The 18,106-nt window shown below is 36.6% G+C and overlaps 1 protein-coding gene across 3 annotated transcripts in view; it reads left to right on the top strand.

Moving 5' to 3' along the window:
* The window catches only part of NAA16 (N-alpha-acetyltransferase 16, NatA auxiliary subunit), a 61,084-nt gene extending 49,732 nt beyond the window's left edge, over positions 1-11,352 (top strand). For all 3 annotated transcript variants that reach the window (XM_039473385.2, XM_074387791.1, XM_074387790.1), the window contains 7 exons: positions 1,271-1,484; positions 2,976-3,169; positions 6,125-6,233; positions 6,993-7,091; positions 7,907-8,050; positions 9,070-9,167; positions 9,735-11,352. In XM_039473385.2, the coding sequence (XP_039329319.2) occupies positions 1,271-1,484; positions 2,976-3,169; positions 6,125-6,233; positions 6,993-7,091; positions 7,907-8,050; positions 9,070-9,167; positions 9,735-9,932 (1,056 nt within the window). In that variant the 3' untranslated portion in view covers positions 9,933-11,352. The remainder of the gene's footprint in view (positions 1-1,270; positions 1,485-2,975; positions 3,170-6,124; positions 6,234-6,992; positions 7,092-7,906; positions 8,051-9,069; positions 9,168-9,734) is intronic.
* The last annotated feature ends 6,754 nt before the right edge of the window (positions 11,353-18,106 follow it).

Here is an 18,106-nt window from a genome sequence, read left to right as displayed (position 1 = left end):
GTTCACTTTTTCTGTTTCTTGCTCTCTATACTATGTACTTTTATTCTTCTTATAATTTTTCTCTTAAAGTCTCAGGTAGTTAATGTAATTCTGTATATAGTGTGTTTCTAATTACCAAGATAATTATCAGATGATTGTGGACAATTACTAATGTGTCCTCTGCACAGGGACTTAACTATCTCCAGGGCAGAGGGAACATGAACTAGTAGGAAAGCTTGGTCTATATTGGTGTATCGAATCACTTATTTTTCTGTATGATTTTGGAGAAACTGAAGTATGGAAAAAGAAGTCAGAGATGGAAATGCATGCAGGGGAAATAGTACAAGCATAAAATTTTGTTTAGGGGGCACAGAGGGTTAGTGTTCACCTCTTACGGAAGAGATTAGTTCTTAACCTCTTTTGGCCATGGATCCTTTGAAAATTGGATGAAAGCTTTGAGCTCTCTCCTTAGGAAGAAGTTTTTATGCTTGTTAGACTCCAGATTCAGAACGTCTGCTAAAATAGAATGTAGGTTGGTTAATGGGAGCTTATGGAGTAAGAGAAAACTGTAAAGCTCTATATTTATATAACAGTTTACTGTTGAAAATGAACTTGAAAATATGCTATTTGATTCTTTAACAACCTTAAGAAATTGGCTGTATAGATTTCTTTATTCTTAACTTAGATTAAATGATTAAGGGTCTAGGAAATTAAAAGGTTTATTCAGGGTCACATGCCTAATAAGAAGCTTATCTCTTGAGTGAGCAAATACTGTGCTTATTAAACGTCTGCTGTGTATTAGACCGTGTGGCAGGCAGTGGGAATAGAGATGGTAAGGATTGCCCTTGAAAAGCGTAGAGTTGAGTAGAGCAGTTGGATTTGTAAATATTTAGTGTGAACCTATACATATTTAGTGTTCATTCAGAGCTCTGTTTAACTGTGCCATGCTGGTTTTTAGGGAATATGGAGGAAAAGTATTTCATAAAAACTAAAATATTAATATATACTAATTTTCAGGTTTAAAAATTACCTGATCTTTTGACTTAGTAGAAGTCGAGTATCATCACAAAACATGATTTATAGGGAATGGGCATGGTTTGTAGGAAGAGAAAGTTCAAGTTGAATGCAAAAGATATTCATATCCTTTACAGTGATAAACACTGGAGAGGGCAGCTAAGTGAAAATTGAGACTGTTTAAATTGTTTTTTGGGCTTTTTACATTTTTTTTTTTTTCAAAAGTAGACATTATTGACATAAATGTAAAGGTTAATTTTGTGATTTTGTTTTTAAGCATTTTTTTGAGATAACCGATGACCAATTCGACTTCCATACATACTGCATGAGAAAGATGACTCTTCGTGCCTATGTTGATCTTTTGAGATTAGAAGATATACTCAGAAGACATGCCTTTTATTTCAAGGCTGCTAGATCAGCAATTGAAATATACTTGAAATTATATGATAATCCCTTAACCAATGAAAGCAAACAACAAGAAATGAACTCAGGTAACTGAATAGGAACTTAATTTTAAAAGGACACTAAGTTTCGTGATGCCATTGGCCTAAATAATACATAGAAAATATTAATATATTGTCTGTTGGAGTTGAGGACAAACATTAGATAACTGATTATGCCAAAAAGCAAAAATGTGGTGGAGAGAGTTAAAAAAACAAAGTGGGATGATATTCTGTAGCTAATGCTTCTAAATTACTTAAATGGAATGACTTAGAATTTTTCTTCTTTTTATCTTCAGAAAGACCGATTTAGGAACTGGGCATTGTGGCTAATGCCTGTAATCACAGCACTTTGGGAGGCCAAGGCAGGCTAATCATTTGAGGCCAGAAGTTCAAGACCAGTCTGGGCAGCATAGCATGAACCCAATCTCTACAAACTTTAAAAAGACGAGTTTAGGAAGCATAGAAATGTCTGGGCTAGTTTTTTTCTTTCTTTTTTTTTAAAAAAATTGTAACTTAAAATACCTTTGAGCCTCTTATGGAAAAATATATAATCTTAAAATTTCTAGTACCTACTTCATTAAAAATATCGGTGAGAATGTCTGTACAACTTTTTATTCACTAGAATGTTAATATCTAGGAATATTTGAGAAATAGCATGAAGATACATTTCTATTAAAAAGAAATGGTTGATTATTTAGCATGAAATGTGCCTTGATAACTATCTCAAATATTCCTAAGTAACTGTTCATTCCTAATATTTATATAGTGTTTAGAGATCACAGGTGTTTATATGTATTATCTCACTTATTCTTGAAATACTTCCAAGAGGAGGCTAGTTTTGGGACTTGATACTGAGAAGGACAGAGTGATTTGCCTGAAGTCATTGTGTAGGAGGCAGAACTGAGCTACAATTAGTCAGTTTTAGTTAGTGCAACATCTACTGGCTGTTCCTTTTGTGCCAGATTTTGTGCTAGTCACTGGGGATACACTTTCTAAAATCTTTTATGTGATTGCCTCTGTGTTCCTCCTTGTCCAGCCAAAAAACAGAAAAAAAAAGTACACAATTGGCCCTCCATTTTTGTGGGTTCCACATGGGTGGATTCAGTCAACCACAAATCAAGAGTATATGTTTTTATATTGCATCTGTACTGAACATGTACAGCCTTTTTTCTTGTCATTATTAGTATTTCCTGAACAATACAGTATAACAACTATTTACATAGCATTTACATTGTTTTAGACATACCTATAGACCATAAAGTCGTTATATGCAACTTAAAGAAAAAGGAAGGTGAAAGATTTAAAGGTGATCTAATTTAAAGTAAACAGGAGGATGTGCATAGGTTTTTTGCACATACTGTGCCATTTTATATCACAGGCTTGAGTGTCAGTGGACTTTGGCATCTGTGGGGGCGAGAGGGTACTGAACCAATCCCCCACTGATACCAAGGGGCAACCATACTAACAGTATGTATTACAGAAGAATATGAGGAAATGCAAACATTGACTCAGAGTTTTTGTTCATTTGGATATTTATAGAAAACCTGTCAGCCAAAGAACTGAAGAAAATGCTTAGCAAGCAGAGAAGAGCTCAGAAAAAGGCTAAACTAGAAGAAGAAAGAAAGCATGCAGAAAGAGAACGTCAACAGAAAAATCAAAAGAAAAAAAGAGATGAAGAAGAAGAAGAAGCCAGTAGTCTTAAGGAAGAACTTATACCTGAAAAATTAGAAAGGGTGAGATGGATCTTACTCTCTTTGTTATTTGGTAAAATTTATGCCATTAGGTTCCATTCTGACAGTTAACATGATTTATTTAAATCTATAAGAAGCCATTTGAAATACTTCAAGGTTGTTATGACAGCCATCAACTATCTTTGAGTGACAATATATAAATTTTGGCTAATGCAAGTTATACATAGAGTTGTAATTGTGGTAGGCAGAGTAATGGCCCTGCAAAGGTGTCTGTGTTCTGATTACGCCAACCTGTGAATATGTAACCTTTCATGGCAAGGGAGAATTAAGGTGGCCGATGGAATTTATGGTTGTGATTAACTGACCTCAAGATAGATTAGCCTGGATTGTCCATGTGGTCCTAATATCATCAAAGGGGGCCTTAAAATTTGAGGATGACAGCAGCAGAGGTCCAAATGATGCAACGTGAGGACTCAATCTGTTGTTGCTGGCTTTGAAGATGGAAGGAGGGAACCACAAGCTAAGGAATGTGGGCAGTCTATAGACACTGAAAAAACCATTGAATGGATTTCTCCTTATCTCCAAAGGAGAATGCAGTCCCGCTGACACCTTGATTGTAAGCCCAGTGAGACAGACCTGTGTTGGGCTTTTATTTTAATCTGTAAGAACTATAACCTAGTAAGTGTGTTGTTTTAAGTCACTAAATATTTGGTAATTTGTTACAGCAGCAATACAATTGTCCATTACATAGGGAATCACTTTACCTTACATGTCTTACTAGATATGTTTTAGCTACAAAGAGATAGCACCTCATCTCCAGGATTTTCTCAAGTGTTCGTACTTATTTTGGGATCAGATTTAAGGAAATATTTAGCTTTCTGGTTTATTCACTGTAAGTCTAATACAGTTGACCCTTGAACAACATAGGTTTGAACTTCAAGGGTAGAGCAAAGGGTGGTTTGATGATTTTAGAAAGATGTTTGGCTTAAAAAAATGTCCAGATAATGGAAGAATCAATTTCTCACCAACAGCCAACAGAGAAGTTCCAGATGTCATTGAGAAAATCATTAAGGAGAAAGGATATCTGCCTCAACAGGTTTTTAATGTAGACAAAAAGTGCCCTATTGCAGGAAAAAAAATGAAAGCCACAAAGGACATCTATTAGTAAGGAAAATAAGTGAACACCAGGATTTAAGGCAGAAAGGGATAGGCTGTCTCTACTGTTTTATGCAAATGCTGTTGGGGTTATGATCTTGGCTGCCCTTATCTATAAAGCTGCTAACCCCTGACCCATGAAGGGAAAAGATAATAGCTGCCAGTCTTTTGGTTTTATAACAAAAAGTTCTGGACAATGAGAACCTTTTTCTGGATTGGTTCCATCAGTGCTTGCTTTCTGAAGTGAGGAAGTACCTTGCCAGTAAGGGAATGCCTTTTAAAGTTCTTTTGATATTGGACAGAACCCCTAGCCACCCAGAACCTCATGAGTTCATCACTAAAAGTGTAAAAGTGGCCTGCCTGACTCCAAACATTTCTCTAATTCAGCCTCTAGATCAGGGGGTCATAAGGACCTTTAAGTCGCATCATGCATGGTACTTTATGGAAAGGATTTTCAATGCTATTTTCATAATGTTCAATACAACATTATGAAAGTCTGGAAGGATTACATCATTGAGGATGACATCATTGTTACAGAAAAAGCCTTGAAAGCCATCAAGACTGAAACAATAAATCCCTGCTGGCATCCAGATGTCGTGTACAACTTCACAGGATTTATGACAGAGCCAATCAAGGATATCATAAAAGAGATTGTGGATATGGCAAACAAACAAACAAAGTGGAGATGGTGATAAAGGGCTTCAAGATTAGGGAACCTGGGGAAATTCAAGAGCTAACAGATGCCGCACTAATACAGGGCAGCTTGATGGAGATGGGTGCTTCCAAACCATTGCCAGATGATCAGGAAGAAAATGTAAAAGCAGCAGTGCCAGAAAACAGACAGACATTGGACAGTCTGGCAGAAGAGTTCTGATTATTCAAGACTATTTATGACTTTTATGACATGAACCCTTCTATGATACAGGCATTGAAACCAAAGCAAACAGTGGAAAGATTGGTACTGGACAGAAACATTTTTAAATAAATAAGGAAAAAAGAAATCATAATGTACTTACATAAAATTAGATGGAATGTGCCTGCCTCTTCTGCCTCCCTTTCTACATCTTTCACCCCTGCCATCCTTGAGGTAGCAAAACCACCCCCTCCTCTTCAACTTCCCCAGCATGAAGACAAGGATGATGATCCACTTCCACTTAATGAGCAGCAAATGTGTTTTGTCTTCCTTATGATTTTCTTAATGACATTTTATTTTCTATAGCTTACTTTATTGTAAGAATACAGTATATAATACATATAACATACACAATATGTGTTAATCAGCTGTTCATGTTATTGGTAAGGCTCCAGTCAACAGTAGGCTATTAGTAGTGAAGTTGGGAGAGTCAGAAGTTAGATGTAGATTTTCAACTGTATGGGGGTGGAGGGTCAGCTTCCCTAATGCCCACGTTGTTCATGGGTCAACTGTATTATAAGCATTTTAAATTTTATTACCGTCTCCCCACTATTTGATGCCATTTTTATTTGTCTCCTTACTTTAGATGTTTATAGTATATAAAGGACTGTCAGTACATGATGTACCATCTCTTTAAGTCTGTGGAATAGCTTTATGTATTTTTTTATTTAAATAGCCTTATGTATTTTTTTATTTAAGTAAAACAATCTTGACTTTGTAACCAGAAAAAAAGCTATTTCTATTCTGAAAAGTATTGATTGTGTGTACTTTGAATTTATTTACAGATGATTTTTAAGTGTTTTCTTGTTATTTGGTTTTATAAAGAGAGCTGTCTAAATTACTTTAGACATGTGTTAATATAAAATTTTACAGGAAATTTGACTTGTGCTGCTGTTTTTTAAATAATTTTCCTTTCTGTTTCAAAATAGGTAGAAAATCCATTAGAGGAAGCCGTTAAATTCCTAATACCTCTTAAGAACCTTGTTGCTGATAACATTGACACTCATCTGTTAGCATTTGAAATATATTTTAGAAAAGGTAATAAATAGTTTGAGTTCACTTTTTAATCTTTAATTGTATTTGTGGCCACATTCAGTGTAATCTTTGTCAGTTAGATCTATTTTTGTTTCTTAGATTTCCATTTCAGCCTTCCACAAAGGCTCTTTTTCTTGGCTACTCAAAACTTTGGTGGGTAATAAATTATAATAGTACTGTCCAATCCAGTGTAAGAATAAGAATAGTTCGAACAATTATGCAAATTGTCTACCTGAATTAATTTCTTTTTTTTTTTTTTTTTTTTTTTTTTTTTTGAGACGGAGTTTCGCTCTTGTTACCCAGGCTGGAGTGCAATGGCGCGATCTCGGCTCACCGCAACCTCCGCCTCCTGGGTTCAGGCAATTCTCCTGCCTCAGCCTCCTGAGTAGCTGGAATTACAGGCACGTGCCACCATGCCCAGCTAATTTTTTTGTATTTTTAGTAGAGACGGGGTTTCACCATGTTGACCAGGATGGTCTCGATCTCTCGACCTCATGATCCACCCGCCTCGGCCTCCCAAAGTGCTGGGATTACAGGCTTGAGCCACCGCGCCCGGCCCTGAATTAATTTCTAATTATTTTTCAAGCTTTTCTTTAGAAAGCCAAAGCTGACTTTGATAGCCGCAGTCAACTTTAAATTTTGCTTACAAGTGTTATAAAAAAGTAGTAGCATCTTGTTATGGAACTTAAGTGAGGCTAAAATAAGTGAAGAAAATAACGTGTAAGTATTAATACTATTACTTTTATATTTTTTCTGACACAGGAAAGTTTCTGTTAATGCTGCAGTCTGTCAAACGAGCTTTTGCCATCAACAGCAATAACCCATGGTTACATGAATGTTTAATTCGATTTTCTAAATCTGGTAAGTGTAAAAAAGGCCCATATTTGCATTTTGAATTATTTCTAAGGGGAGGAAGTTGTTAAATCACTGTTGATATGATAAATACTTAATAACCCTCTCTTTGTGAAGTAGAAAGTCCTGATTTCTGTTTTCATGTTATACATAACTCTGGTCATGGCCCAGGCTGTAATGGAATGCCACTAAGAGAAGCAAATATAAGTTGTCTTACATTCAGCTCGTGGGCATTAAAGAGATTTGCAATAATGTAAAGCAAAATAAGAATAATAATAATAAGAATTTACATAGTAGTTACATGAACATGTCTGTAAAATAAACTTGTTAGCCAAGAGATGGTATAAATTAATGCATTTTTAGGCTAGGATATATTTATATTCCAAAGGAACAATAATTTTACTATGTAAAATAGATTATTTAATAATAAAGGGTTTTAGCCGGGCGCGGTGGCTCAAGCCTGTAATCCTAGCACTTTGGGAGGCCGAGGCGGGTGGATCACGAGGTCGAGAGATCGAGACCATCCTGGTCAACATGGTGAAACCCTGTCTCTACTAAAAATACAAAAAACTAGCTGGGCGTGGTGGCGCGTGCCTGTAATCCCAGCTACTTAGGAGGCTGAGGCAGGAGAATTGCCTGAACTCAGGAGGCGGTGGTTGCGCTGAGCCGAGATCGTGCCATTGCACTCCAGCCTGGGTAACAACAGCGAAACTCCTTCTCAAAATAATAATAATAATAATAATAATAATAATAAAGGGTTTTTAATAATTTTTTTCCAAAAAACAGATCAAAAACAAAAATTTCAAATGTTTTTGTTTTTATAGTCTCTAATCATAGTAATCTTCCAGACATTGTAAGCAAAGTTCTATCTCAAGAAATGCAGAAAATATTTGTCAACAAGGATTTGGAAAGTTTTAATGAGGATTTTCTGAAACGTAACACCACCTCTCTTCAGCATCTACTTTCAGGTTTGTATGTAGCCCCCACAGTTAAAATGCTTATGGAAAAAGTGAACAAAGAAAAAGTTTTGACGCTACCAAAACTTAGAAAAATGAATAGTACTTATTGTGTGTAAGTATGGGGAGAGGAATGGGAACAAATTCAATGTATGCTCAATAGTAGGGGAAATAGTGATGGGTTCATAGGATGTAATACCAGGTTTAAAGTGATCTTTATTCAGAGTTTGTTTATTCAGAGGGTTTAAAGTGATGTTTATTCAAAAGGTTTATTATAAACCCTTTTATAATACATGTGTGGAATTGAACATACAATGTAATCTCAACTGTGCATAGGAAAAAGGCTGAAAGGAAGTATCTACAAAAGCTTTAATGCTGATTTGGGATGTGTTGGGGTGTGTGGTTATGAATGATTTTTTTTCTTCTTTTTTTTTTTCCTCTTGAGGTGGAGCCTCACTCTGTCGCCCAGGCTGGAATATATTTTTTCTTCTAATCTACAGGAAAAATATAAATTTTGCTTTATTTTTTAAAATTTTACTTTCTCTTTGAATATGCATTTTCCTGTTTCCCCTGCCCCCGTGCTCCTCCTCTGTGACAGTAATTTATTCCTTAGATGTTTTATTTTAGAATATCATCTTTTTTCATAGTTTTAGCTGAAATACTAATTGATGCCACAGGGCAGTCCATATTTACATTTTGAATTTTATCATTTCTAAGGGGAGGAAGTTGTTAAATCACTGTTCATCTGATAAATGTTTAATAGCCATCTCTTTTTGAAGGAAAAAGCTGTGATTTGTAGTGTATTTTCATGATATAAATAACTCTGATCATGGCCTAAGCTATCAATGGATGCTACCGAATAGGAGGTAGGGAAGAAATGTCTCACTTGGCTCTTGTGAGCTGGTAGGAGCCAGCTCCATCTTCCTACCGATTAAACACTTAAAACCATATTTTAAGTCACTGGCCAGTTTATATCACATAAAATGTAAGATATAGGTGTTTATTCATTTTGAAATGCCTTGGTATTTCAGGTGCTAAAATGATGTATTTTCTGGACAACTCAAGGCAGGAGAAAGCAATTTCTCTAGCCACTAGACTGGATGAAACTATAAATGATAAAAATGTAAAGGTAAGATTTTTTCATTGGCTGATTTATACATACACAGTGATCTACATGTATTTTTACAATGTGATTCTTAAGTAGGCCTTCAGAGTTACACCTGGATATTAATCTCAGCTCTATCAGTTATGAGATGGTAAATTTAGGCAAGTTATGTCTCAGCTTCTTTTTCCTCATTTTTAAGATGAGGGTGAAAATACTACTGCTCTCACAGAATCCATGTGAGGGTTAACTGAAATAATAAAACATGAAGTGCTTAGTGCCTGGCATGTTGTTAAATACTCAGTAAATGTGAGCTATTGTTATTAATAAAGGCTCATTTTTAGTGATCACAGTTTCAAAGGGTTCTCTTCAGGTATTGGTATTTTACTGCCTTTTTTTTTTTAAAAGTATTTTTGGGGTTGCTTTTTTAATGTACGTCTTTTGAGGATTGCTTACAGTGTAGATTGCAAGGCATTATTTTAAACTGAGACAGCTCTCTCTGTTTGATTAACACATTCATCTTTTGATTAAAGTGGTTATTAACTATGGGCTTATTATTTTAAAATAATTTGTATTTTCCCTTTGTTTCACTAGACATTAATAAAGGTTTCTGAAGCACTGCTTGATGGCAGCTTTGGGAACTGTAGTTCGCAATATGAAGAATATAGGATGGCCTGTCATAACCTGCTTCCTTTTACATCTGCCTTCTTACCTGCTGTGAATGAAATCGACAGTCCTCGTGTGGCACTGAACCATACAGCTAACTATGATGTCTTGGCAAATGAAGTTTGAAATCTCTTCGAAAGTAGACTCCTATAGGCTCAAAGCTGAAATGAGATCAGGGTTTTTTTTTTTTCCAGGGTGCATTTTAATATATGTATGAAATGAAATATTTGGTTAGGATTTTTCAGTGGCATATTCTGTAAGCTTATTTTATTCTTGACCTTACCTGCCAATTTACATAACCGTCTGTTAAAATTACCTGTTTATTCTTACACGGTTTTGTGGTAGCTGCTGCCGCTTCTATAGAATTATGATAATTTTTAAGTTTTATACAGCCCCACTATATTGTTTAGATTCTGATTTCAGGATCTGTGCTTTGATTCCTTATCTTACTGGTTTGTTTTATTGTTTATTTCCTTGCTTTTTAATTAAAGCACATCCGTTTTAAAGTGTTAACTATATGTTAAAAACAATATGGAGGCTGGGTGCAGTGACTCATGCCTGTCATCCCAGCACTTTGCGAGGCCCGGGTGGGTGGATAATCTGAGGTCAGGAGTTTGATACCAGCCTGTCCAACATGGCGAAACCCCATCTCTACTAAAAATACAGAAATTAGCCAGGGAGGCTGAGGTGGGAGAATCGCATGAACCTGGGAGGTGGAGGTTGCAGTAAGCTGAGATCACGCTACTGCACTCCAGCTTGGGGGACAGAGCAAGACTCTGTCTCAGAGGAAAGAAAGAAAGAGAAAAAGACAGTAGGATTCCTTCCTCTTGGCAGATATTGAAGTTTATTTTAAAATTTAATTCATCCTTTTTCCATTGTAATTTTTCATGGTTTGCTGTTTCCTATGTAATATTCATGAAAATGGTATTTTCTGGTTGAATAAGGGTACTCTAGTTTTGTGTAGATGATTTCAGAATGTGAAGGCTGGTTTACCTGTCAGTCATGGAAATTTGCTGGTAAAATTGTTGCATATCTCTCCCTCCCAGTTTTAAAAGCCCACAGGCAAGAATTATCCTTTCTTTACTAAGTTACTTTGGGTGTTAACAAGTAGCTTATACTGAGGTGTGCTTCAAGGGAGCATTATAGGATAGAAAACAAATTAAAATGAATCATTGTTACTCTTATAGCCATGTATTAACCATTAAATGCATTTTTACATCTCTCAACAAAATGAGATTTGAAACTCATTAGTTTATTAAAACATAGTATTGTTAAACAATATTTTTGGGGGGCAGATGGATAGCTTTTTGTTCTATCTTGTACAGAAAACAGTAATGGAATCACTCATGTTCAGAACCTTGTAAATATGTCTGTAATATTAATGCTTCCCTTTATTAAGACAAATATAAATTCAAAAAGGGAGATTTTATTTAGACGGTTTTTCTTCACCCTAATCTATTTAGATTCATACTTAATTGAGATAGGAAAAACTCACTGTAAAATTATGCCAACCTAGATAGTGCTATAATAAATTATTTTGTACACAGTTGCTTGCTTATGTTTGTGTTTTCTTACTGTTTCACACTACCAATATTTTCTGCAAAATGTTCTTTGAGGAAGTAAAAACGTAATCACCTTAATCTTTTCAAAGTTTATAAAAAATGTAATTCTAAGTAACCACAAACCAAGTATATTTCTGTGCTGCAGTAGCGTGTCTTTTAGTATTTTAATAATTTTGTAACTACAGATATCATTAGCTTAGGATGGTTTTAATTAAGATTTTTCATCTCTACCATGGTGCAAAAGTGATATGCTTCAGTAAAAACTGTACTTCAAATTTTGAATTTTGGTCTTTTCCTGGGCTAGTGATATACCGTACAGTACTTTTACATGAGATACTCAGTATTTTATTATGCAGTAGGCTTTGGTTTAGATGATTTTGCCCAATTGTAGGCTAATGTAAGTATTCTAAGCACATTTAAGGTAGGCAAGGCTAAACTATGATGTTTGACAGGTGTGTATTAAGTGCATTTTTGTTTTGTGAAATTGTCAACTCACAGCAGGTTTATTGAGACATAACCCTAGCATAAGTCGAGGAACATCTGTAGTTCCTTTTTGTCATGAAGTATCCTGACACATAATTCACGTTACTTTCAGCAAAACAGTATCTGCATAAAATATGCCAGTTAATCATAATGTGGAAATTGTGCTTTCAGCAACAGCCTTTTAGAAAGTATTTCATTGGATCCATTTGGAGTTTGAGAATTATAGGGCAGATGCAGTTGAGATGTGAGTAGTAAAATTTGAGATACACACTGGAAGCTATGGGAGGCAAGATAAAGGGACACTGAGATTAGTGAAAACAGTAGTGTATTAGTATATACTGATTCTGTTCTTCCTCTTGTCTGTGTTACACTTTGAGTATAAAATAAACATAAACCTGGGATACAGACAGGGATCTTCATTAGGATAAGGAAGGCAGGGTGTGTCACGTCTCTCCACCCTCTACCTTAACCATTCCCCCAACCTTGGGAGAGGCTTTTTAGTCTCCAGAAAGCCCAAGAAGAATAGGCCAACCCCAAAGGAGAGGCATCTGAAAGCCAGAAGCTTAGAGAGGTCTTTAGTCTCACGAGAAAAAAAGTTTGTTCCAGGTGATCCAGTGAAGTTTACCAGAATGGACAGGAAAAGGCACAAAGATTCCAGACATAGTGTGATAATTTAAGCATTTGGCCTCAGGTTTTTTTTGGTTTCTTGAGGAACTGAATGAATGCAAAGGGCAAAAGCCTACAGAGTTAAGAACCATAGTAGATCTTGTATTGTGTTGTTAGCTAGAACGAGGGCCAGCTGACTTTCAGTAAGGGACCAGGCAGTAAATACATAGGCTTTGAAGGTCTTACACTGGTCTCTGTCAAAACAATTCAACCCTGCTGTTGTAGTATAAAAGCAGCCTAGCCAGAACTAATGGGTATGACTGTTTTCCAATAAAATTGTATTTAGAAACATAATGCCTGGCCCAGATTTGACTTTCAGGCTAGGCTGTAGTTTGTGGACCCTAAAGCTACAAAAGTGTGTGTGAAGTGAAGTGATAGAAGTGCCTGTGAATTCCATTCTTGTCCTGCCTAAAACCAGGGTGAATTTTATGTATATATTTTAATCCAAGCATCTTGACACTTTTGCTGCATTACAGAACTCTCCTTTAATTCAGCATATTCATCCTAACAAAGTGTCTTTCACGTGCCAGGCACTTTTCTGTATGTTAAAGATTACAGGTGTTTCGTTGAATGCCTTTTACATGCCAAGCAGTTACCAGTATGTCGAGGATAACAGTGAAAAATTTGACAAAATCACTGGAATTGCTCCCATTCTATTAAATTGTGATGAGAAAAGAAGGAAAGAATTATTCACTGAGTCTGTATTTGTTGAGAACTAATATCTCAGACACTGTTCTAGGTATGACGGATACAGTAATGAACCAGATTTAGGCCCTTATGCTCCTGGGGTTTATATTCCATTTGGGTGAGAGAGGGAAACAAATATATAATATCAAGCAGTGATCATTTCTGTGAAGATAAATCAAGCAGAGTATGAGTGTAGATAGTAATGTGGTTATTATAGTGAAATTCAAGAATATCAAAAGTCTAAAAACCAGAAAAAGATTACTTTCTAAGGAAGGAGAATCAGTGACATTAGATTTCCCTAAAGCATTGAATGTAAGAAAATGGAAGGTTTTTAGTCCGGATGTGGTGACTCACGCTTGTAATCCCAGCATTTTGGAAGGCTAAGGTGGGTGGATCACCAAAGGTCAGGGGTTCGAGACTAACCTGACCAACATGGAGAAACCCCGTCTCTACTAAAAATACAAAAAATTAGCTGGGCATGGTGGTGCATGCCTGTAATCCCAGCTACTCAGGAGGCTGAGGCAGGAGAATTGCTTGAACCCGGGAGGTGGAGGTTGTGGTGAGCTGAGATGGCACTATTGCACTCCAGCCTGGGCAACAAAAGCGAAACTCCCGTCTCAAAAAAAAAAAAAAAAAAAAAAAAAAAAAAAAAAAAAAAAAAAGATTTCAAAGCGTCGAAGAAAAATAACTTTGAGTTTTAAGATTTAAATCCAGTTAAGTTAGCTTTAGACTGACAGCACATTAAAAATGCTCTTATGTATATAAATCTCAGAAGATTTGTCATACCAAGCTCTTCCTAGAAAATACTTTGGAGCAATGTTAAATACAACAAATAGAAAATAAGATAGCAAAAATTCTGATGTAGCACTAGTTAGAATAAACTTTGATTAGATGTTAACCAACCAAGACTCACATTCTCAAATTGTATTAAAAATTCTTTACAAGAAGTGTACTTGAAAGTAAAAATTAAAAGGGTGACGCCGTAAGGCTGATAACTAGAATAAAGCTGGGGTAATAGTTCAAATAGAATTTAATGCAAAATGTAACACATTATACATAGGTTTTAAAAAATACAACAAATCCCCAAAGATAGAAGCCATCATTAACTTAAATGCACTTGCAGCCTCAAGTATGTCAAGAACTTGCCTGGGCAACATAGCTAGACCCTGTTTCTACAAAAAATAAAAATTAGCTGAGCATGGTAGCTCATGCCTGTAATCCTAGCTACTTGGGAAGCTGAGGCCGGAGGATCACTTGAGCTTACAAGGTTGAAGCTGCGGTGATTTGTGATCATGCCGCTGCACTCCAACCTGGGTGACAGACTGAGACCATGTTTCACAAAGTTGAAGTATATCAAGCAGAAACAGACAACTGAAGACAAAAATAGAAATGCCAACAATAGGCCAGGTGTGGTGGCTCACGCCTGTAATCCCAGCATTTTGGGAGGCCGAGGTGGGCAGATCACAAAGTCAAAAGATTGAGACCATCCTGGCTAACATGGTGAAACCCTGTCTCTACTAAAAATACAAAAATTAGCTGAGGGTGGTGGCAGGTGCCTATAATCCCAGCTACTTGGGAGACTGAGGGAGGAGAATTGCTTGAACTTGCGAGGTGTAGATTGATTGCAGTGAGCCAAGGTCACGCCACTGCACTCCAGCCTGGCAACAGAGCGAGACTCCGTCTCAATAAATAAATAAATAAATAAATAAATAAAAGAAATGCCAACAATATAGTTGGGATCTTAATACATCCATTTCCCTCTCAACTGGAAGATAAAGCAGGCAACAAATAAGTAGAAAGTAGAGTTGTCGAAGACAGTACAATTAGCTTGAGCTAGTATTTATACAGGAATCTACACAAGCTGGATGTGGCCACCCGCACCTGAAGTCCCAGCTACTCAGGAGGCTGATGGGTGAGGATCACTTGAGCTCCAACAGTTCAAATCTAACAAGACCCCATCTCTTTAATAATACTAATATTTTAAAAAGTAATAAAATAGTAAAACCTCTGCACAAAATGGAAAGAGTTTACTGTTTTTAAGTAGGATGGTTCAGGAAAGCTTTTCTAATGAGATGAAATTTGAACAGATACCTAAATGGAGCCAGCTTTGCAGAACAGATATTTAGGGGAAGACTGTTCCAGAAGGACTAGGAGGGTCAAAGGTCTTAAGATGAGAATAGGTGACCTGGTGGCAATGTATCACATTTTACTTCACAGCTTTATAGAGGTATAATTCATACTCGGGTAACATAAATATTATCTGAATATGAATTACAGTAATCATAGTAAATGTATGCAGTTTGTTAAATGTGGACATATGCAAACACTGTGATGCTATCACCACAAGCAGAGAAAAAGACACATGCAGCGCCCCCCAGAGTTTCTTTGTGTCCTTGTTTTTGCTGTGGTAAGAACACAACATGAAGTGTTCTTAACACTTAAAAAATTTGAAGTGCATAATATAATACTGTTCACTGTAGGCACTATGTTGTTCAGCAGATCTCTAGAATTTATCTAGAGCATAAATGAAACTTGAACCCATTGACCAACTCCCCGCTTTCCCCACTCCCAAGCCCTGGCAACCATTTTTATTCTCTGCTTCTACAAGCTTGGCTGTTATAGATAACATCATGTAAGTGGAATGATAGAGAATTTGTCCTGTGACTGGCTGATTTCACTTAGAATAGTGCCCTCCATATGTCCTCATCCATGTTGGCATAAATGGCAGGATTTCACTCGTTTTTTAAGGCTGAGTGATATTCCATTGATATATATGTCACATATTCTTCATTCATCTGTTGATGCACACTTGGGTTGTTTCCATATCTACTATTGCAGTGTGTCTTTTTAAGTAAGTTCCTCAGTAGGCAATAGAATGAGAACGTTTAGACAGTAAATTCAAGTAACTGAAGCTTAGTATAAGAATTACAATGGATTTCAGTTCCTTGCGTTCTCTGAGAGGAATAGTCATGAGATCTGAGGTTTTTCTCTTGTGGATAGTCTCATTAATAGATTCAGTTATCAGCTTGTTAAAGAAAATTACTTTAATCCATGATGATAGGAAAAACCTACTAGCCCTTTCTTCTTTCCCAGAATGTGTAGATGTTAGCTCTAGAACACAGGTGTCTGTTAATATTTTAGCAGCACTTTGTGACTTTACATCTTTAGGACAACCATTGTGATAAGTGAAAATTCTTTATCTTCAAGTAGCTAAAGTGGCTTCATAGCTCCTGAGTGGCATCGTATATTAGCTTTGGCTCAATCCCAGCCCCTGGGAGTCTGTGAACTTGCAGCCATATAATAAATCCACCCCATAGCTTATTCAGGACTACTCCCTATCCCTCATCCCCGACCCCTACTCCTAATCCACTAAGGATCTGTAGGGATTCATACCCACCTCATAGCTTGTTTACTCCCCTATCCCCTTTCCCCCATCCCCTACTTCTAATTCACCAGGGATCTGTAGGGACTCAACTTCTGGCAGACCTGTGACGATCTCTGAGTTTCACTCGTGGCATAAGTGCCCTCTGGCTCTCTTTCCTCTCCCATCCTCTCATCCCCATGTGTTGTTTTCTCTTCCTTAGCTCAGGCCCCCTCTATACCCTTTCCCTGTGTTCTTTGCAATTTACCCTCAAAAAATACTCAACTCCGTGGCTTTGGCAGATGTAAATTCTTAATCTTCCTTGTACTAAATCTACGTTTTCACAGTTCCATATGGCTTCACTCTCTGCCTTCACCCTTTCCCTTTATCTTTTAATTTTAACTGAAAATTATAACATTTCTACCCATTATGCAGCTGTTTCTGGTGGAGGATGTTTATTCTCTCACCATTTCCCTTTGCATTCAGAGCATTTGACTCTCCACAGTTTTGAGCCCATCACTCTTCCACCACGGTACAAATGAAGCCATGCTCCTTTGAGGATAATGCTATTGAGATGTACTCTTGACACCTCTTTGTTGCTGTCATTTATACACCTCTCTGACTCACAGACTTCCCCTTCTCTCCAATCATGCTGAAATTCCATGTGGTTTCGGCATCTATTGGGTGTACCCATTCAACACTCTGGCCTCTCAGTTTCTTGATCTCCCTGGTGTCAATCCTTTTCATCTCCATCTGTCTTAGTCTGTTTTCTGTTGCCGTAATAGAATACCACAGACTGGGTAATTTATAAGGAAATTATAACCTCACTTCTCATTTAAACAAAAAATAGAAGCCATCAGATGCAAATTCTTTATCTTCTTTGTACCAAGTCTATAATCTTATTTCTGATTGCAGAAATTTTTCCTCCTTTCCTCTTGTCACATTTTTCTTCCTAAAAAGGGTAATTTCCCCCATGTTCTGAATTTCTTTCCCCCAGGTCTTAGGGTACTTACTTGGCTTGATCATGTCCTGTACCATTTCAGTCTCTTCCTCTCTACTGGTTTCTTTCTATGAGCATTTTGAGCATGTTTGAGCCGCTTCCATGCTAGGGAAAAAATAATCTGAAAACCGACAAAGAGAAATAATAAGTGTTTATTCTGTGTGAACTGTAGGTTGGAGTTATCAAATAGTTGATGAAGGAAAGTTTTTTGGAATAATTTCATCTAATAAATGCAAAAGGAAAGATCGAATTAAAATACATTTTGCAGTTCCTAATAAAATAACAGGTCTAGGCAATATCGTGAATGGCTAAAACTTACGTAAAAAGCTCGTGGGAACTTTTAAATGGAAAAATAAAGCTCACAACACTTGAACCCACTGATAATATCTGAATTCACTGATCTAACTAACATCACAAAAAGAGACAGTCAGATTCTTCTGTGCCCCCGGTGAATTCAATAAAATGTATAACCTTCTGTGAAGTTTTCTTGCCATACTTCCACATCCTCAAAAAAGATCCAGCCTGATTATGAACAAGCCCC

The sequence above is a fragment of the Saimiri boliviensis genome, chromosome 16 (genome assembly GCF_048565385.1).
Source record: "Saimiri boliviensis isolate mSaiBol1 chromosome 16, mSaiBol1.pri, whole genome shotgun sequence".
NCBI classification, from domain to species: Eukaryota; Metazoa; Chordata; class Mammalia; order Primates; family Cebidae; genus Saimiri; species Saimiri boliviensis.
This window is presented reverse-complemented; position numbering and strand designations above follow the sequence as displayed.